Below are 23,265 nucleotides of genomic sequence, written 5' to 3' on the forward strand. Positions count from 1 at the left end.
TTCATGGGTCTTACTGAACACACAGTAGAGGGCATAAAAGGCTTGTTTGTTCATTCTTCTGGAATAGTATTAAGTATATTTGCAACTGGTGCCTGTTCTCATAACATTCTCTGTAATGGCGGCAGGCTAAAGCAGCAACATTGCTCCCTGCATTGACTCCTCACTGTCTCACCTGTCAACCAACCCCATGTCAGCCTCCATGTTTGTGGGCTACTAGACATTAATGCTCATCCCCCTCACATCCCTCTGACACGCCCGCATGCACTCTCCTTGACTGAAGCGTGTCTGGTGCCCTTGAGCTCCAAATGCAGCAGCAGAGGCTCCACAATGGGACGATTGCATTGGGAGTCACCTGCAATCCGCGATTAGAGGCTTCAGCTGGCCCTGCCACAAATAGGTGCTGACATCTGGGACTATGCCAAGCATTATTTCACTCAGGGAGAAGAAGGGACCCACTTCACTAACCCAACAGGACCCCCCCCCCCGCTTCCTGCCCCTTCTCTGAGCCCTGCTAAGACCAAAAACACAGGAAAAATAAGAGAGCGCATCTATTATACATGTGTGGGATTCATAATTGAACGATATCACTTTTTCCTCTTTGTGGTTTTGGCTCTTGGAAAACTATGTGTGTGTGTGTGTGTGTGTGTGTGTGTGTGTGTGTGTGTGTGTTTGTGTGTGTGTGTGTGTGTGTGTGTGTGTGTGTGTGTGTGTGGGCATCATAGGCATGGGATTGCGTCGGTGTTCAGCATAATATTGTAATAGTAGGTGTGTAAGGAAGAAGACTGAGATAGAATGACTTTAAGGATTTGAACAGTTTGTACATTTGAGGAATTAAATATAAGATAAGAATGCAATAACTTGTTTTGTCCAAAATCTCAGGACACGAGAAGGAACTTTAAATAAAAGGCATGAAAGCCCAATCATAGTTTTTAGTTCTACTCAATAATCAGTCGCAACATCTTAAGAAGATAATTCATTCAGAAAAGCAGCATTAACAACAGAGACAGAAACCCTTTGTAGACCAAAGCGTGGCAGCCTTAATCTGCCAACCAGACTGATGGCTGACCGACTATCGATAGGATCCACATAAATCTTTCATCTACCATTTCAAAATTCCGCCTGCTCTTGTTTTGATCTTGCTCTTGTGTTCCCAGTGTTATCAATAGATCCGCACAAATATGCCTCTTCAGTCTGCAAAAACAATGCGTTACACAGCTCTGAGATGCGCATTTGTATGTGTTACATCTTATTATTTTTTGACAGCCGTTAATGAGATTATTACGTAACAGTGCAGTACATAAACACACTTGATGGCAGCCAACAGCCACCTACTTACTGTCTCCTTTGCTTGCAAGCAAGCAAGCATTATGATAAATTGGGCTGGTTTGTCTTGTGCTATTGATTTACAACTAAATATTCATATAATATCCCCCCAAAATATTAATTCTGTTCATGTAATTGTTCTGCTTTATTAGTCTCAGTGAAGAGTTGAAGGAAATAAACTGCAAGGAGTGTCCACATTAAACTGATTTGAATGCATTTTTGGACACAAGGTCCAAGTTTGGGGGTCCTCGACTAAAGACATTCTCCTAATAAGTCTCCTAATACTCATAATGTTTTTGACTAATCGTTCAGTTGATTTAATCGACAGATCTGTAAAACTGAGGCTCTCCACAAAGAATCATGCAAAAGCCCCACTTTAAATCTTGTGTTTACCAGAGATGTACTCATTGTCTTGTCTAACTGTTTCTTGTCTAACTAATCGACGAAGGTAATCTTAGTCGACTAAGACCAAAATGACTAAGAGGGAGCAGCCCTGGTCCAAATAGGCCAACGTGTCATAAAGGAGGATTTGTTATTAAATCAAATCTCTTTACCCAACAGCGCTCTTTACTCTTTAACCAGGAAACAGCGAAATGTATGTGTTGTTCTTCATACATATCATACAGCACTTAGATTTTACTAGGGCTGGGACGATTTGCTTTTGTTCCAATTCAATTCTTTCACGATACATGGGTGCAGATTTGATTTGTATTGCGATTTTCATTTATTGCGATTCTAGAAGTATTGCGATTTTCTTTTCCTTCTTAAACAAAAGTTGAATAATACACACAGACAGTATATCATGAGGCATTTCAAAACTAATTCTTTTCTAAGAAGAATGCAGATCACATGTCAGTCAGCTAGTCTGACATTTATTTCATTTGTAAAGAAGTACCTAACATGGATTCTCTGCATTTTCTGCTTTCCGTCTGTTTTGCTGGAAACGGATATGATGTAGTTGCCGTCGGTACCGCATAACCAGAAAATATTTAGGTGAATCATTGGTAAAAAAAAATAAATGTGTATATATATATATATATATATATATATATATATATATATATATATATATATATATATATATTGGGGAAAAGAATCAATTTTCGATCGATTTTTTTCCTCACCCCTAGATTTTAGACTGTGCTGTTTTTTCAGTTGCAGGGGACTGATGAAGGTCCAGTGGATGATAAATACAGATCAGCAGAATAAGTCAGCGGGCAGCTGAGTGCAGTGCATCTTCCTCTCTGGCTCTCTGCCTTCACATGCATGGTTTGTTTTTGCACCTGCATCCTCATGTAAAGGTGGGGCAGGTCAGAATGTGAGAGACAGGGTCAGAGGAGTGTGAAGGAGAGATGGAGGTTAGAAAGGAATACAGACCGAGCTTGGAGAAAGAGAAAGAAGAGAAAAGGAACACCGTATAAAGAAAGTAATCATTTGAAGGAGGCTGTGTGATACACCTGTGATGGACTTTTGACCTCTGTCATTGCATCTCCTATCCTTTTCCTTTTTGTTACATTCTCTCCCAGTCTGTCTCTGTTAATAGCAGCCTGCGTGTCTCTGTCGGGAGTGCTTTTCCAGCTTTCCCGCCTCCCCTCTCAAACCCCGCCCTCACTGTTTTCCTTGGCACTGCGCTGAAAAATAAATGCACTCCCACGGTATCTATCCGAACTGTTGGGATCTGGCAAGGTTTTGCGTCCATCAAAGCTTTCTAATCTTAAGGAATCAGCCACCCAGAAATGGAGGTGGAGGTGGTGGTGGGGGTCTCAATTTTTTATGACTTGGTGCAAAGCGGATTCAGACAAAAGGAGTTCATGAGGCAGCCTCTCTTCTTCGCTCAGTCACCTTTCAAACACGCTCAGACCAGAGGCTGCATGATGGCTGTTTGTCCTGGTTTAGTGTCAGCTACTGCAGCCACCATCACACTGTTAAAACTTCCTCTTCTAGTTCCACCATTTACAGTTACACTGCTTTTATTTAGAGTCAGTTAAGACTTTCTTTATCTTTTCTTTTTTTTAAAGTGAGTGAATGCACTTAATTGGAAGTCTCTTTGGAAAAAAGCGTCAGCTAAATGACATATAATGTAATGTAATTCAATGCAGATGACAAGAGCTAATATGTCACAGTATAGCTCCCTGCTAATCATAACAGATGCTGAGATTTTATGATCATCTTGATGGCAGATTTTCCTACTTGAGAAAACCACTGACAAGCTGTTACTCTGTGTGTTTACATGACTGTAAATTAACCCTTGATAAGTTCTTTATGTACCATTATGGGAAATGGACGGGAAATTGACAACTGCGTCGGTCTTAAACTAGCAAAGACACTTGCGTCGGGCTTTGCTTTGCTTTGCTTTGCTTTGCGCTGCGCTGGGTGCAAGATAGGGCCCTTAGAGACAAACACAAGTATGTGTGGGTTGCCAAGCCCACTTGTTCTTCAGGTCTTCACTGTTGTCAGGTTACTTGTTTATTGGTAAAATGACACCTCAGTGTTTGACTTTCCATCTAACGATCAGTGTTTTGAGGTAATTAATGTTTAGGTTTTAGCATGGCCCAACTGGCAATCAATTAAAAAAATTCCCCTATAACTGACGTGTGCCATGGCTCCTCTGCCTTTTTTTTTTTACCTCCTCTTGGATAAGAAACTACTACAGCTGCTTGTCTTTCAACACCTCCAGACCTGGCCCTCAGAGTACTGCATGTGTGAAGTGAGTGCAGCTAGAAATGTGCGGAAACATGTGTACTCCGTGGTGTTTGTTTGTCGTAACAGGTTGAACGACCAGTGGGTGGAAGTGGCCGGTGATTTGAGCGCGCTCATTAGGAATTTATGAAGCGCTAAAACGTTCTCTGGTCTCCGGGGAGGGGGGATTGGCAGCTGTCGCACACAGGCAGGCTGGCGACAGGAGGGAAGAGCCCACGTTAGACAGAGCACAGACTGTGGCAATACAGTGGAGATGCCTGAAATATTTACAGTTAGTGACTGGCAGTGGCTGTTCATGGAACTTCATACTGTACCTCTTTTTTTACGTGTATCATTGTTTGTTCACTGTGGATTGATCGTTTTATCATTTTTCAACTCGGCCACCCATCATTTGTAGCATTTCAGCTGCATCAAACTCAACTCTTTCTAAATTGTGATTGCTCCAACTACCCACATTGCTAATTTTTCATTGTAGTACCAATCTGCCATTGTCCTTGTATGGCCTTATAAAGACAGAACTCAGTCAGATCTAATCTTTTAAAGCACAATATGTTACTCACCAGCCTAATAGCTAATATATCTTAAGTGATGCCAGTGCTATAGTAGACACTGCTTTACATTTGGGCCCATGAGTATGATTGCAATGTTTCCCATACGTAGGTTCTACTTGGGCACCCTGCCCAGGTAGATTGAGACCCACCCAGGTAGAGAAAATCTGAATTACATTTTTTTTCCCAAATCAACAATGTAATGTTAGAGCACACACAGACCCCTCCCCTCCCCCCCAAAGTCATGCGTGACACAGCGTCAACAAATTAACTTTGACGCGATTCATTCAGTGTGGTGGCAGCTAGCAGCTTGGCGCAGAGGCTAGTAGTAGCATGCTGTGAGATTAACTGTACTAATAAACCGTAGAATCGCCGCTGCCAGACCGCTGTGAAAGCACCCAAACGTTATTTACCAGAGTCTGGTTGTTCGACAGTCTGCTCAGCTCGAGCTGATCTTTATAATGCAAGTGGAACTGACTAAGTCTACTAACTCATCTACATCCTGTCTATGTTAAGGTCCTCAGATCTCAGCGATTCATTCATAAATTTGTGTAGGTGATAGGACTGGTGGAAAAATCTACGAGAATAACATGCAGGTTCTTAAAAGGTAATAATATTAATATTTTGCACAGACAATAATGGTTGTTTTACAATGATGGGGCGAGGATTAACTGTTTACCATAGATTTTTTTTGCCTTTTTCCCTTAAAATCAATAGGTACAACACTATTGTGGTTGGATGCACTGGCACCTTTAGAGATAATGATTGATAAGCTATTCATTTAGTTAGTTGATACAGAAATGATTGATTGATTCAGTTAGTTACCTGTCCATCAGAAAGTCAAGTCATCTTTATTTATATAGCACATTTAAAACAACAGAAGTTGATTCAAAGTGATTTCCAATCAAGGCAGATGGTTTGAAATCTGCCTCAATACAGATACAACAACTTTACATGAATAACAAGTACATAACAAACAACAATACAAAATATAATACAAAACAACTGACATGATAAAACCAAAGGCAAGTAAAGAAAAGATGAAAGTGTAGAGACATTTAAGATTGTGCTGAAGACAGATGCAGATATTAACTACAACAATAGTACAGAAAGAAGCTTCGATAGTAATATGCTACTAACAGGGGGCCGGAGTTATCTACTATTATAACTGTTTATTTTCCCTACAACTAAAACAACAGGAAATATATAAAAAGGCCTCCACCCCTCCTTGGGATCCAGCCAGTATACATATCCTGGCGTGGTGCCAGTAGTGTGGGTTGTCCATTAAAGCACAGAGTTGCAGTGTCAGTTTTTATCCAGCACAGTAACTTACTACAGGAGAAGTGCATCACATTACATTGACTTGCTTTATTAGTTAAGATGACTTGGAAACATCCTCTGCTGCACACTATGTAGATGAACATGACAAATGTACTGCATACCAGCTTTTAGGGTCATTTCTTTGCCAATGTCCAAATTGTAATTATGGAAACTGATTCTCAGTGAGTGTTTGACACCACAGCAACAATATAACTGTTACAATGATAGATTACCTTTTTAGATCCAAGAGGACACCTTTTTGAAGGGAACGGAAGCTACGACAGCTTTTAATTCTAATGAAAGCATAGATGCAAATTAGTTTGTGTTGTATTTAACACTTTAAAGTTTCTTTAAATATGTATTAGTTAATATTAAGTATTGGATCCACCGCACAGCACTTTTTTAAAAGGAAAATGTGTAATTTCTTAAGCTGGTTTGCCTGTTACTCCTGTTTTTTCCTTACACTATAGCATTTGTACTATGTAACTATTTTTTAAGCGGAGTTTGGCGCTGTGCTCACTCCACATAAAACATTAAATCACTTCCAGCAAACTTCACAGAAAACAATGAGGGCAAAACAGCTATACCAATCTGTTTTAATCGAATATTCTCCAGTCTAGCTCAGTTAAAGACACAAAAACACGGACCCGTTAGCATGTTAGCGTGTTGTTTGCTACCGAGCCTTTTTGTAACCATTAGTCTACCGACAAAATTATGTTCACTTTACCTGTTCAACTGACTTTAGTCAGTTTAGATAAAACACTTGACTTACCTGCTGTTACAGACATGAACTAAACACAGACAGTTGCCTCGTTCAATGGACTTATGGCGCCACTGCAAAATGAATATAGGGGAAACACAATGAACTGGCTGTGGTTCCCGGTGGTGTACAACTATAGTGGAAACACCGGTGTTCTGTAGGGCTGATAAGTCTGCAGATCAATCGTTTACTTGATCAATCGATTAGCTCAAAATAGTCAAAATATAGTTAAAGAAATACCCTCACAACTTCCCAGAACCCAATCTGCCACTGTCAAATTACATTTTTTGTTTAACCAAAAGTCCAAAACCCCAAAATTTTCAGTTTACAATTATTTAAAAACAGAAAAATTGTTTCATGTAAGAAGCTGGAACCAGAGAGTGTTTTTTCACAAAATAGGTAAATTTTCTGTAAATCGAGTTGATGAATCGTTTGAGCTCTAGTGTTCACAGATGTGCATGCTTTAGAGGAAGGGTGTGGCTACAGACATGCATGTTGTGAAAGCAGGTCTGGCACTCTGCTGGCTCTTTTATTTCACATCCATAGCTGCTCTCCCAGAGCTTTGCTGCAATGTCTTTTCAGAGACAACAACCTTCCTCTACTGCAGTGAAACACAATGGTCAATCAGAGAAAAACACTCTTGGCCTAAATTCTAAATAGAAAGACAACGATGCAGGATAGCACAATTGTGTCAGATATACTAGTTATTCTGGTATGTGGTGGGGTTTAACAATAGCGGGTAGAGATTGTCAGTTTAATTATTTAAAAACCTCTGCCATAGAATGTTCAAGTTTTGATAGGAAGTAAAAAAGCTTGTCTAACATTTCTGTTTTTATTCTCATTTCTCTCCATGCAGTTTTCTGTGAAGATCTACGTTCCAGCTTATATTTTGTCAATGCATCTGTGCAAGAGGTAGTGTTTGCCAGCACCACAGGGACATCGGTGCCCTGTTCCGCCGCAGGCGTGCCCCCTATCTCACTGCGCTGGTACCTGGCCACCAGCGAGGAGATCTATGATGTGCCAGGGATCCGCCATGTGCACCCCAATGGCACCCTTCAGATCTTCCACATCCCCCCTTCCAGCTTCAGCAAGCTCATCCACGACAACACCTACTATTGCACAGCGGAGAACCCCTCAGGGAGAATCAGGAGCCAGGATGTCCACATTAAGGCTGGTGAGTTTCTCTGCTCATGAATGTCTACACTTTGTTACTTTGTTGCAGTCATGTAGAGCTGAGATGGGCCCAAAAAATCAAGCCCGAACCTACCCGAGCCCGAGCACGTTGCGCCGAGACCGGCCCGGCCCGACACATTAACTGTAATTATGAGCCCGAGCCCGATTTAAACCCGACACTTTTTTTAATACGTGGGCCGTTATAACTGACGTTCTCAACTACAATTCAGAGTTGTTTGAACTGCAGAAATCTGTTTAGAATAATACAACAAGAACGAAGCCTGTAAACTGTGCTGTTAGTTTATTCAGAATGGAACGGATCGCAAATGGATCTGAATGAAGAAACGTAAAAAAAGAAACAATGATGAACAACATATTGTTGTCACTGCCCACGACTTGTTTAAACTGCTTCCATACCTCCGACTTTCCTCCACACTTGCTCAAAGGTAATTCTCCTGTTTTTCTTTTTTTCTTTACATCTCCAAGCTCCATGTTGCACTTAAGATACACAATACAGCACAGCAGGCCCGGTGTGATGCGTGCGAGAGGAGGAGACTCCGCGCATGCAGTGCTGCATTTTGTAACTGCAGCATACATTTTGTACACATTTGTTACTTTTATATAGCTTATATATACATATTTATAATATTTCTGATTATGGCATAGCTTTCTCCCCACCCGATTAGGCTAAATAGGTAATGGATAAAAAAAAAAAAAAATGCTTGATCAAGGGTCCGGCCCGAGGATAGTGGCGGAAATAACGGCCTCGGTCGGTCGGACTCGGGCTTGGGCCGAGAATCTAAACTCTGCAGTCATGGTCCATTATGAGAAGTAGCTTATGTTTTGAGTTCAGTATTAGCAGTTTTCCATCTTATACAGAACACCTCTCTGTCCCCTCCTCCCAGTCCTACGAGAGCCCTACACTGTCCGGGTGGAGGACCAGAAAGCCATGAGAGGCAATGTGGCGGTCTTCAAGTGCATTATCCCTGCCTCAGTGGAGGCCTACATCACTGTTGTTTCCTGGGAGAAAGACACAATGTCAATCAACGCTGAAAGTAAGTCACAGCTTCTTCCTTTACTACAGTAACTACTGCGAGAAGTTAAAAGTCTGCGTCAACAAGTAAGGTTTTGGCATCAAAAAAAAAAAAATTTGGCATCAGTGTTAAGTATCTGATGAGGATCTTGTTGGCCTCTGTGCTGAGTTGTGATGAGCCTTGTGATAGCAGAGGTGTGTGTGGGCTGAGCTAACTGTACAGATCTTCTGGCATGAACCTACACAAAGGCCGTGCTAGTACCAGCTAGCCAGTTCAATGTGCTTGTGTATGTATCCTTGTCTGTCTGACCCAATGACAGTGAGGTCCCGCTCCTTTTTCTTCTGCCCGGTCTTCCACAAGAGCGCAGGCTGCCAGCCATGTCACTTAGTCTCAGTGTATTGACCCATTTCTCTGGTTGATAGGAAGCACTGCAGCACTCCGATCATTCAAATCACTTAAATGGAACGCTCGCCTGCGTGATTGTTTCCTAGCCCTGGGGGGCAAATTCACTTTATGTGGGACATTTAGCAAACTCAATAGACAAGAGCTAATGTCATTTTACTTTTGGATGGAGGGCAAATGCTGGCTAGTGACTCTTTTTTTTTTGTTGACGTTTCACATTTGTCCGCTGAGGCGAAATCGGCCATGTTGAAATCTATAGCAATCTCTTAATTGTCCATAAATGGATTTGCCGCAAGCATGTTTTCAGATATGGGTACGTACAAGGATGGAATTTATACTGTAAGGATTCTCATTTTGAATACGTTTGTATGTTTGGACTTTTTGAACTTATAACTGAATTGTTAAATAGTTTTACAGTATGGCTGCAGGGTTTAACTGAGTATTTTCAAATGCTAGATCTTTAAGAGGAAAAAAAGGTTTCTGCGCTGTCAAAACAAAGTGGTTATCTTGAGCCGTAAAAATCGTCACATCTGTAGCCATCAGCCATGTAAACGCTGTCAGAAAAATCATCCAGCCACCAATCCACTGCTCTTCTCCATGCTAAATAATGGATGACGGAAGCCTATGAATCCACGAGCAAATGGTCTTTATTCACGTCTCAGTGCATGCATCCTACTGACGCACCGTCCACTCCCCTTATCCTCTACTACACACATTTTAAGTGCACTATGTGTGTCCGCGTCTGTGAGTCTGTATGCACAGTAACTGACAGCTCACTGCAAGATGGCTTAACTCGGCATCTCGATGACTGAGCTTCGACATTTTAATTTTTAATGAATAAAAATAATATCAACACTCAAACAAAAAACTTTGTGAAATATAGCTTTTCTGTCTTTGCCATGAATAATTGAGCTGTTTATTTTAGTTAGGGAAGGTGAAGCATGATGTGCAGCAGCCGTCAGACAGACCTGGACGTCTCACTGGACGTAGACCTATTTGAGTTGTTGCAGGTTAGATTAACAAAGAACCACTTAAAGAGCCCTGGTGTCCATTAGAAAAAAATGGAAAATTATGATGAAAAATGCATTCAGTCAGGACATCCAATAAAAGTAACAGTGCAGTATAGCTGTCTAGCATAGTGGTTTTATCATGGTCTGGGGTTTTAACAGAACCACTGTTGAAAATATCCAGTCCATGCTCTAATATTGACTCAAACTTGTTTTACCAGGTAAAGAAAAAGATAACATCTGCTAATGAGGCAGCACAGTTTCATTTGTCTTGTGTATTTCCCCTTACATCTGTATCAAGAAACTTTTTAACAAGTTAATTTGCTTTAGGAACAAGTTTAATTAATTCACTGAACTGGACACATTTTTCTAATTACAGTACTAAACTAAATTAAACCATGTGTTAATAAAGGAATGGATATGGTTTCGTATTCTATTCTGTGCAGCAACGTAATTAAATGTGTCAAAGCCAGGATAAGGCTAAACTCTTGTTAGCCATGAATGTAAAGCTATAATCTAGATTCTAGGACTTATAAATCACGTTGTCCAAATAAATTACTAAGTATACAATGACCAGTCTCTCTTAGTTGGGGATAACTATGGAAGCAGTTGTGTGTCATTTGCTACTAGCATCTGTATTCAAGGCAATTCATGGAATATCAAGACAAGGTGGGGCAATGCACAATTTGAAAAGCTGCAAACTGTCCTAATTAAGAGGATTTTGGTTATTGTTTAGAGAGAGCAACCAATCAAGACCAAGTCTGATTGTGATGGGTGTACTGGTTCACTATGGTTTATGGACACAATAGAAGGAAGTATATCATTGTATAATAAGGCCCCAGTCAGGAGGGAGGAAAATGGCAGTTGACTCCAACTTGTTGTCTATGGTTTCCGCCACCTATACATACTTTATACTTACTTTACTGACAATACCTGTTGGCATGATATAAATGTGTTGTGATAATTTACTATTTCTACCATTGTTGGTGTAAACATGGTACATGTGGCTAATCAAAAGCCCAGACCACAAGCACCAGTAACACATTAGTTTCCTGACATTACTGCTGCATCCTGTTTGACCAGCAGAGATGATCAGAAACAGTGATCAGAATTCAGGGCCCAGAAGAGAATTTAAGGGATCAGTGAGGAAACAGGCAGTGAGATGGGTTGTTTCCTGTTTATTTCCCAACATTATGAAACTTGATGTAGTATTTTGAAACGTGTGAGATAGCTTTATTTAGCTTTTATCTGTGGACATCTTGTTTTTGATTATATTTCCGATCTGCTGTGGTAGTGCAGTTAAAAGCTCAGACTGATTTACCTTAATGGTGTGCTCATGTGGTTGTGGCAAACTCTGACACCCAAGACGTCACAGCAGGCGGATGAGCAGGGGATTTGTTGTGGGACAATCAAACATGTCAGTCGAACAATGAGTAAACGTGGACGTATGGAAACACATAATGTACATGTGAAAGCTGCTTGCTTTAGAAACAGCTGTTTTTTTTTCCTTCTTGTTTAAGCCGTAAAGGAAAACCGATTGGCAGGAATTAATTTGAGATGAGAGTTATATACTGTAGGCTAGAAAATAAATTGGCAGAATTGTGTTGATTCGTAACACTGGCTTTATGTTAAGATGGTGCTTAGAAACTGTGTCCTGTACAGTATGTGTGGAATTCGCCAGCGCTGTTTTGAAATGGCTGGTGTTGGTAATGGTGGAATGAAGCGGAGGAAGAATGTGTGTGTTTTTGTTTGAGTGAGTGTGTGTGTGTGTGTGTGTGTGTGTGTGTGTGTGTGTGTGTGTGTGTGTTTGTGTGTGTGAAGGGTCCTGTGGTCTGGTGGATGTAAAATTAAAATGGCTGGCATGCCTTTAAAAAACTACATATACAGTATAGTAGTATTTAGCAGTATAGTAGCACTGTTTGCAATTTAAAAAGATAAGAAAGCCCAGATGATCACTGTGATTATATTTTGAGTGATTATCGTTTACAGATCTCAGCAGGAAGAGATTTAAAAATCACCTCAATCTAAAACATTGTAGTTTAGTTGTGGACCATGCCTGGTGAAATTGTGTGTACTTCCTGTAGGGTTGCTTTCTGGGATGCGATGTGATGGCCTGTGGCTGGCTGCGGCTGTGTTGCTGTGCAGGGCCGTTCCCCAGGTGCAGCCTGCGCTGCAGTCACTGAGGAGGCCTTGTAGTCATTTGCCTTGGCCCTGATGCTGCCTGCTCTGCATTCAGCACCAGTAGGGCTTAGAGGGAGCCGACCCCCCAGCACTACTGCAGAGACACACACACACACACACAGGCTTCTTTTCATTCAGCACACGAGCTGAGCACAAGGGCCGTCGGCCATCACACAGATTCTCTTTGCTCTGCTCAGTCCTCCTTCATCCCTCCGCTGTTTCAAGCTTGTCTTTTTTTTCTGCTCATGCTTTACCCTGTGTTTCTATCACTATCTCATACACACACATACAAACTGTTACATGGGTGAACACGCCTTTAACGTCTACTTATTTCTTCCTCATGAACTCTGAGTGATTATAGGTTACCCAGTTAATATCTTATATTAGCCATCCCCAGTGCTGCTGGGTGTAAAGGCAGTTGTTTAAGGATTTTTGCAGATTGCTCAAACACTTGCGCATTTCACAGTTTCTTTCATGTTTGTTGACATTTGGGATGTGTTGGAGTTATTTCTGCAGCCAGTCTCGATCCCCGCAGCCACTGTCGAGAGGGAGAAGAGCCAGCCACACTATGTCGGTTTAATTGGCTGTGTATAATGGTCCCTTGAAGTAAATATCAAGAGTTCCTATCGAACGGCTGCTGGACGTTATCATGTGTTTCCACAGTGCCCACAGTTTATCTTCCATTCTTTCTCCTCCTTTACAAAGCCGGGCTGCTGCGGAGCCATGCAGATGTCTGTGAATTTGGGGTTGCCCAGTTGATGGAAGCACAGCTAAGCTGACCTGTTTGTTTTCGACTCTTCCTTGTCACGATGGATGCTTTCAGTCAACCCTGAGATGTCCTGAGGCAGAAGTGTTTGGCCACACTGTGTTAAATGTTGAGTCTACATAAATATTTAATTCATTTCAACATGTAATAGCAGCACAAATGAAAATAAAAGGGAGGTTATGCATGTCCATTTAAATGCTTTGCTTTCCTGCATTAAAGCTAAAGTGTATTTTTAGATGTATAGTGACTTTCCAGTTTCACTGTTGCCCTACTGTAAACATTTGTCTAGAGGGTAGAACGGGAGGTAATCATTTGCTACAGTATGTACTGTGTGTTGTAGCCAGAGGTAGTGTGGTATAATGAATGTCTTTTGTTGGGAGCAGCCTCGCACTTCGCTTGCTGTCGGTTTTGCCCTTTTCTTAACATGCTATGTAGGAAGCGCAGCTATTGGCGCAGCACAACCTTGAGCTATGGGCTGGGTTGGGTGGGGAATGGTTTTACTGGTCTCTCTGTGGTGGAGATGTGGAGGGAGAAGGAGGGGAGGTAAGTAGGGGGAGAGAAGGGAGAGGATGACTAACTCTCTCTCTCTCTCTCTCTCTCTCTCTCTCTCTTTTTCCTTTCCTCTCTCTCCATCCCTGCCTCGCTCTGTCGACAGGCAGGTTTGGGACTCTAACATGTGACAGGCTGGATGTAGAGGCTTTTTTGTTTTCCAGCATTCGCCATTCTGTTTGCCCATGATTGGCTGGAGTATTGTTATTCACACAGAAAAATGGGTCAGGTGGCCTGTGGAGAATGGAGTGTTTGTGTGGACGGATGGACGGACAGCACAAATACACACACACACACACACACACACACACACACACACATGCATACCTACACATGCATCCCACACAGAGCAGGATTATACTAGATAAAGATAGATAAATAACATATACATGGAAATAAATCCAGGTTATGTGGTAAAGCGTCGCTCATGTTGGATTCACTGTGTCCTCTCAAAAGCTGCGCGCTGGTTCTCTCCTCACACCCAGTGGCAGGGGCTTAGTGAGATAAATAAAGGGTTGCACTGAAGGAAAAAAAGCTGGGAAGAAAATCAATACCTGTGTGCATGAATCTGGCTGCAGCTGCCACAAAGCATTATGGGAACATGACGATAGATACACTTTAGCTTGGCAGGTTGCAGGCAGCATGATAAGCTACAGGGTAAAATAGCCCCATTAAAACAATATAAAATGATATTACTTAAAAGATGAGATATGCATCAATCAGTACATAGTTAGATATACGTATTTATTTGCTACAAATATTTTTTTGTAAACCATTTTTGTAAGAATGACCACTAGTGGCAGCTGCAAGAATGGGTTATGGATATGAATCCGAATGCTTCATAGAATAAAACTTAATAAAAATACAACAATAATTGTTACTACTAAAAATAAGTTACAAATTGCTTTAGAAAAGGACATAATATTTCGGAAAATTATAGATCAGAGTAAAAAAAGAATATAAAAAAGATTACATAAGATACGGCATTATAATATTACTACAGTTAGTGTACATGTGTGAATTTGAGTGGGTAAATGATGTAATAATTGTAACTGTCCACCCTTCCACAAATAAAATATGAGTGGCTTTCTGGAAGCAGAGCATAAGTAATGGTTATTTTGCTTCAATTACCCCCAACAGCTGTAGTCATTTCAGAACCATCTAATAAGTCATGGTTGGAAGGCTATCAGGCTAATATGATTGTGTCAGACCTTACACTGCAGTGAAGCAATGTTATGCATGCTTAGTTGCAACATCACAGGTAGAACACATGCCTGTATATATGATTTTGCAGTGATAATAACATGCTTATCAGTAGGTTAGAAATGTGTCTGGCAGCACTGTAAAACATCAGCGTTAGATTCTTCTCTGTGTGCTGTGCTCACTACATCTCTCTCCGCACAGTCTGCTGCTCCAGTCTTAGCCCGAGACTGACAGAGATACTAATTAAATTGGCTGATGCCCTTTCTGTCTCTTTACTGCACTGGCGCTGCAAGGATCATACTCCCACCTCCGTACTGTGCTGTTTGCTCACCAATAACCCCAATTTGTTCTTTATTAAACTCTCGGGGCTGGGAACAATTAGGGTATGAGCTGGAGGTGGTGGCAGTGTCTGTGTGTGTGTGTGTGTGTGTGTGTGTGTGTGTGTGTTGTCACTCTGTTGTCTAAATACAATAAAAATACATAAACAGTTGTTGTATTTTACCAATAACCATGTGTGTGTGTGTGTGTGTGTGTGTGTGTGTGCGTGCGTGCGTGTGCGCACGTATATATATATATATATATATATATATATATATATATATATATATATATATGCGCAGGCAGGAGGAGGAGGGTCGGGGGAGAGATACTAAACACTGCTTAATCTTTGATAAACAGTGAGGTCTCCTTTGTGCCGCTGCAGTTTGGCACATCTTCTCCAGGCTGCTCAGCGCTGCGCTGGGCTAGCTCATGGCTGCTTCCTCCACGGCTCCCAGACCTGGACGGAAGCCAGGTCATGTGTGGCTCCCTGCCAAGTTACAGATTAGCTATAAGCGCAACAAGAGCTAATCGTGGAAGGAGCCACCAATTAATTGGCAGTTAGACATTCTGTGGACTGTATGGATTTGGGGCTGGATGTTATCGGTGGATCAAAGTGATTGGCATTAATGTCAATGGTGGTTAGATATATTTATGTGTCATATATTGGAGAGGAAAAAAAAAAGATTTCATGTTGCATGTATGATAAGATGTTGATGCTCCAGCTGTATGTAAAGCACAAGCCTGGAAGCTTAACATTAGACTGCTGAGAGTGGACTGAGGCAGGTTGTATGTGTTTATGGAGGGATATTAGTAGAGCTGCAAAGATGAATTGATGAATCCATTAGTTGTCAACTATTAAATTATTGTCAACTATTTTGATAATCGATTAATTGGTTTAAATAATATTTTTTACGAAAAACAAGTAACAATTCTCTGATTCCAGCTTGTTAAATGTGAATATGTTCTAGTTTCTTCTCTCCTCTGTGACAGTAAACTGAATATCTTAGAGTTGTGGACAAAACAAGACATTTGAGGACGTCATCTTGGGCTTTGGGAAACACTGATGAACATTTTTCACAATTTTCTGATATTTTATAGACCAAACAACTAATTGATTTATTGAGAAAATAATTGATCATTTTATAACCGATTAATCGACAATGAAAACAATCGTTAGTTGCAGCCCTAGCTATTAGTCCATAGAGAACACTTTCTGTCTGGGTGGGAGGAAGCAACATGACATGGATGATGCATTCAGGCCTAAATATCTTTGGAATGCAAGGTGACATAATGCAAGTTGCAGTTTTGGTGCAGAGACAACGATCTTACCCACTCTACGGCAAATGATGGCAGACGTGGCACAAATATGACAGGACCTCAAGTACAGAACACAAATAGTAATTCAAACATCTTGCTGTCATTATTGGACAGCCAACCCAGATTAAAGAAATCAAAAATCCGACTCAGCGGGTAGATGGGGCGGACAGCTAGATTCCCAGCGCTGTAGAAACACCTGTGTTGCTGCCTGCTGAGCGCTACGTGATTGCTCTCTTTTAGCAATAAAAAAAGAAAGGTGATTCCCCCCACACACACCTCTCCATCTCATCCATGTTCAACCCTGCTGCACTTTGACGTCAGAGAACATTTTGACAAAAACAAAATGATTTGCAGTGAAGACCTTTGACTGGCGACAAATGCTGCTTGAAATCTCAGCATCTTTGCAGGAACCTGCAGGGAGGCTGATGTGCATATAAACGTGTGTGTGGTAGAGACACAGAAGGAAAGAGGAGAAGAGTGTGTTTGTGTGTGTGTGTGTGTGTGTGTGTGTGTGTGTGTTGGTGTGTAGGAGGAGGGAAAGGAGGGGTTTGACTGTGAATGGTTGCTCTTATCGCGTGCATGCAGCTGCTGCAGTGTCTTTGAGAGACAGAGGGGCTGTCCATGCATGCCACTCACTCTGCCTATTCACAGCCTCCCTCTCTCTCTCTCTCCCCCTCTCTTTCTCTCTCTTTCTCTTTCTATCCCTGTCTGTGCTGCATTTTACGGCAAGGAAGTGAGCAAAAGAAAGAGGGGAAAAACACCATGACTTGAGCTTTAATGCAGACTCATGACATGCAGGCCCTCAGTTTCACATCCTCACGACGGTTCTTATAACAATGGACAAGCAAGAAATGAAATGTCATTGGACATCACCGCATCGCCGCGACTGACGTGTGATTGTTTGTGCCAGGGGAACGCCGGTGCCTCCCTTTGTTGACACGGACATTTTACCATTTCAATAAATCATGGTTGTTTAGATTCGAAAGCTCAGCAGGATATTTTTCTTTCAGTTTGACTTAAATCTGATTGTTTTCTCTCCACAAAATCACCTTAGTTGTAGGATAGTAGGATGGATTAAAAAAAAAAAAAACGTATTGCATAAGAATTTAGATATAAGCAACTAGAAGCAGAATTTGCACGGAGGTAAAGAAGGAGGCACCAACCTTAGCCTTGTCCCACAAGTCATTCAGAAGATAACAGCAATGCAGATTCCTCCCCCTGCCACTGCGATGCTAATCAAAACCACAAATAATGAAGTGAATTAATTCAGTGGTGCGAGTCTAAAGGTGACCTGAGGAAAGGTATTTCCAAGACGAGTCGCCATGGGAAATCACCTTGATAGATGGACATCTCAGGCAGCCAGGGAAGTGACATCCCCAAGCAATGCATGTTGCAAGCGTTGCCTGTCTTTGCCCAGGTGCCCTGTCATGTATCGCTGCACTCCTGCAGCAGTATCTTTGGAGCTGTGATGTGTAACCTTGACTGTGAAAAAAGAGTGGAGGAGCAGATGGTGAGAAGGGATGATTAAGAATCAGCAGGTCTGGGAAGCCTAGAGACAAGACAGGCCGTTCATGTGTTTATTAAAGGTGATTCGAAGGAAGATATAGAGGATATAAGATATTCCCTTTTTTTTTTTTTTTTTTTTTTAAATCTTTTTGTTATCTAAGGTTTTTCCGCCATTATGGTATTCATTTATCAACTAAACTGATTGAACTTACAAACAGTGGATGCTTTGTTTATTACAACAATTTAGTCATTGTGAATTAAAAGATATATCATAATTACACATGCAATAAAGATTTTTTTGAATTTACTATCTGAATACAAGTTTCGATATTTTTGAGAAATTGTAAAAAATATGAAAAGCAAATGTGCGACATGTTCAAGGCCAAAAAGGAAATTGCAAAGCTGCCCATTTTTTTTTTAGATATTATATTATATTATTATATTATATAATATTTTAGGAATGTATTAAATCATTAAATCTTTATGTTTCTGTTAATTCAATTAAAAACTAAAACAGGTAGATTTAGATTTATGCTAGTGCTACATATTGTGATAATAACCAAGACGTTCCTGTTATTTAAATGCAAGATTTAAAAAATAATTATGCAATATTTCGTTCAAGATATATTTATATGTTTGAACTGAAAGAATTTAGTTCTACATGCAAACTCCTGGTATTAAAGAAAACATGAAAAGAAAAGGTTCTATTGGCCTTGCCAACCAACTCTTCACATTATTTTGTCTAAGGAGAGGAAACAGAATTTTTTGGAAATGCTTGCATAATCCTTTAGTTCCACTCTGCAACTATAGAGAGAGATACAATACCGAGGGAGTCTGTGTAAAAATTATTCAGAGGACAAAGAAATTAAACAGATAAGTGAACGCGTGAAGGGTCCTTTGCATAATCCGAGTTACAGTAATCCATAATGCAGAATACAGAGTGAACTGTATTAAAATATCTCTGACTGCCTTCTGAAAGGTACAGTAAGGAAACATGTTTAATAGTGCTACTGCTCTTTTTGCAGCCGTCAGAAATAATATTACTATTACAGGTTTAGTTTTAACATAGCACTGTCCCAAATTAAGAGTGCAGATTTAAAATGCAACTAAAATCAAATAAATATATTAAATTCATGTATAAAGACAAATGTTTTTGTGTGTGTGTGAGTGAGTGTGTGTGGTTTGTTGGACGAGCAGTGATGAACCCCAAATAGATTTTTCCCTTGCATACAGTAAATAGTCATGTTGTTGCTGAGGGCCTGAGTTGACGCTGTCAGCTCCACCTGATTGGCTGGAGCTTGCTATGACTCGTCGTGCGTTTGGCCAATAGGGTTTGCTCGGGTTCCGCTCCTTTTTTTTTCCTTCTCCCCCCACCCTAAATAAATTGCCTGGAGAAATTGAACAAAAAATTAGAGAAAGGGAGAGAGCCTTTCATCTAATTGAGCAGCTCATATTGGCTGTGGTGGGAAGATAAGCTCCTCTCTCTCTCAGCAGCTATTAAGCTCACTGTATGTTAGTCAGTTTCTGCTGCTTTTCACGTTGGCTTGATTTTTCTAAGCTGTCACCTCTGTGCTCTCAGTGTTAGTGAGGTGCAGGTTTCTTCAATGTGTAGTTAACAGCTGTGTGTGTGTGTGTGTGTGTGTGTGTGTGTGTGTGTGTGTGTGTGTGTTTTTCCCTGGTCTCCATTTTGCAGTGCTGTGCATGTGTGCAGGTACAGCAGCTTGTCAGACACATCTGGGACACACAACAATAAACACACACACACACACACATTTGCCTCAGTTCATCAGCTATGTTTACACATTTTGGCCCCCTCCTACACTTGTGAGCACATATATATATATATCGTCGCTGTCGGGCAGAAACCGTGTATCTTCATATTTTGTCATTTGAACTTTTTTCTTCATAAATAAATGGTTCGTCTGAGGTAAATGTTCAATAAAACGTTTTTGAAATTAGCCTTCTTTCATTTCCTATAAAAAACTATGATTTGCAACCATGAAAAAAAAAAAAAAATATATATATATATATATATATATATATATATTCTTTAATTCTTCCTTTTCTTAAAAAAAGAAATTAATAATTGGATGAGACTGTGAAAAGTAGTGTGTAATTACACACTTGCACTTACTAACAAATGTAAGTATACATTTTAAAAATGTATGTGTGTTGTCTTCGGCATGCGTGAGTGGCCGACATTCAGTAAGCGTGTCATGCATCAATTAATGTGCCCCAACATATATTCTAATTGACATTGTGGATAAAGCTCTGCTTGGATAAATCTTGCCGTCTGATTCTTGGGGTGTAGACGTTCCTTCCTGATTACATTGTGTCTTCCAGTGCCTTGATCCCTTTAGCCCACAAACCAGGATTACATTCCCACAATGCAATGCGGGTTAGGCGGCCTGGGGCTCACAATGCAACCCCCAAATGTGGGTATATTGGAGGAGGGTGGGGTGGGGGTGGGGGGGAGCAATCAAGTGGTGGTTTACTGGCAATTTGTTAATCTTCTCTCAATAAGAGTGAGGGAAGAGAGAGACCAGTAAAAGGTTTGCTCTGTCTAGGCTGCTGCTGCTCTGGCTCACTGCCTCTTTAAGTCCAAGACAGCCATTTTGTGTCCGTCAGTCTGTGTTGCTACAGTAGAACAGTGCTGGTTCTCAGTTAGCATTGAAAAGATGATTCCTAACCAAGGCTTTTTTTGAGCTCAGAAAGAGAACATTTCGAACTTTGAATTATTAATGTGGTGGAGGCCCTTTAGATAGCACGCTGTAAAATAAAAGCACAAAGTGCAGCTGAATGCTTGGGTAGTATCAGTCTAGTTTCACACACACACACACACACACACACACACACACACACACACACACACACACACACACACACACACACACACATGCCTAGCCTCTTCAGAGGCAGGTGCACTGGCCATCAGCTACAATCCTTCTCCTGAAGCTCAAATAGTTCCTTATCCATGTGACAATGGGGACGCTGTAGTGTGCGTATGTAGGGCCTGAGCAAACACACCGTCTATGTACAGTAAGTGATCATTCGGCCCATTCAGAGAGGCCCCATAATGGCCAGCTTCTTCCAGCCTTGTTTGCTCTGTGTTTTGTGGCTTTGGCGTCTGGCAGATGGGCCATCAGGGATTATACCTACTAATGAAGAGGGGTGGAGGGTGGAGGGGTGGGCAGGGGTGAAGGTTTATTATAGTTATGATGTGACAAAGCGGAAAACAAAACTGCAGGTCCTTCACTGAACTTGGGACTGCATGTGTTGACAGTTCATGAATTCTGGTTTATATCTAACAGAGTTTATTGTGATTTACGGGATGTTTACCGTATAGTTCCTAGTGTATGTGATACAGATTGCTTTGTTGAGAAACTCTGAAGGGAGTTGCAGAGAAATTAGTACTACTATCATTAGCTTGCATATGGCAGCATTAGCAAATCCCCACATATCATTCCCAAATTTCCACTAACACAACATGGAAACATAAAAATAATTCTGAATTCATGCTACATGAGACAAAGTTTCAGAGCTTTTTTTTAGGTTGGGGGTCTATTAAAATAGGGTTGTTTTTTTTTACTCAAATTTAAATGTTCTTGGTCTACTTTATATTTGTATGTACCTAGGCTGGGACAGTTCTCTATTTTCTACAACATAATACATCCTATGTTAGTGTTTGTTTTTATTTATTTATTTATTTTTTGGGGGGGGGGGGGTCACTCAGGGGCCACAGACCTGGACTGGACAGAGATACACAATGACCAGCCCTTCCAGCGTGATTGCACAAGGCATATGTCCAGACAGGATGGCCTAATCCCTGACACCCCCACCCCCGATGCCCATATACAACACACTCGCGCACACACACGCACTCCACCCCTCCCTCTCCACCCTTAACATATGGAGATGGGAGGAATTAGCGCAGTGGAAGAAAATAAATGAGTTAAAGCGGCCAGCAGCTTAGATCCCACAGTATTTGTTCCTGGGTGACCCTTCTGTGAGTGATGCACTCATGGAGGAAAGCCTGTTCCCCTTTGTTTTGTTCTTGCCACTTAACAACAAAGTAACAACTAAAACCGTTCTTGTTCACAAGCACTTGATAGGCATTTATTTCAGTGATTAGGGATGAGCACAGGCAGAGAAGCGTGGTGTGCACAATGTCCGGGACCAAACCTCCCACAAAGCCACAGCCTGACCCCGACGGGCTCCTTGTGTGACCCCACCAAAACTCCCCACCCCAGATTCAGCCCAGATCTTGTTAAATAGGATTAAGCTGGCTACCTGCCATTCAGTGGCTTGGACAGGACTTCTTATCTCCTGTCTTCAGGTGGCTGCCAGGAACAACATAAAGAACAGCGACCTACATTAAACAATGTGTGACATGCGTGTTTTGTACTGGGGCCTGTAGCTTAGGTATTGTCTTCCCAATGCTAACTTCCATGGCTAAGTGTAAGTTACTTGGTCAATTATGCAGCTAATCGGGATCTCATGACTGGCCTAATGCTAAAAGAAATTCAGGCTCAAGCCAATTAAATGATTTGATGCAGGCCATGGCCAGTCATGTGTATATATGTGTGTGTAAGTGTATGTGTGTGGACACATTTATGTCTTGTATAGGTGTTTGTCTAAGCAAGCAGTGGTGTTGCATGTATACCACCTTACTTTATTCCACAAGGTTTGTCTATGGATATAGCAGAACGGGGCCCTAATAGATACTAGAGAGAGCAGTGGAGTCCGTGTCCTGGAGAACACGTGACATGTCTCGAGTGCCCTCCCATACTCTCCCTCGAAGCAGGGACACCAATTCAGTGGCGTAAGAGGCTTTGTAGCCAAATCCCCAGTTGATCTTCATAAAGTTTGTGTCTTACAATTAAGTACAGATGGTTTGCAGCTGGTTGTAAGGCTAGTAAATAACTCAGGCCTCTATTTTTGCCAGGGATTTGGTGGGGGTAATCCCTCTCTCTGACAGTTTACCAGATTCAAATCAGTCCGGGCTTTGCTTTCCTTCTTCCACTTCAACCTTTTTTTTTTTTTTTTTCCTCTCTCTCTTCTTATCCCCCTCACTCCATCAAAAGCTCCTTATCCTCGTTTGAATATGCGATCATTTAGCGGGATAACATGACTGTATCTAAGAACAGAGACGTGG

At 41.2% G+C, this 23,265-nt stretch overlaps 1 protein-coding gene across 2 annotated transcripts in view; it reads left to right on the plus strand.

Annotated features, from left to right (window-relative positions):
* LOC116058201 (Down syndrome cell adhesion molecule homolog) overlaps positions 1-23,265 on the plus strand; it is a 115,021-nt gene that overhangs the window by 15,873 nt on the left and 75,883 nt on the right. For both annotated transcript variants that reach the window (XM_031310927.2, XM_031310928.2), the window contains exons 2-3: positions 7,508-7,825; positions 8,730-8,879. In XM_031310927.2, the coding sequence (XP_031166787.1) occupies positions 7,508-7,825; positions 8,730-8,879 (468 nt within the window). The remainder of the gene's footprint in view (positions 1-7,507; positions 7,826-8,729; positions 8,880-23,265) is intronic.

Source organism: Sander lucioperca, chromosome 13 (genome assembly GCF_008315115.2).
Source record: "Sander lucioperca isolate FBNREF2018 chromosome 13, SLUC_FBN_1.2, whole genome shotgun sequence".
Taxonomy (NCBI): Eukaryota; Metazoa; Chordata; class Actinopteri; order Perciformes; family Percidae; genus Sander; species Sander lucioperca.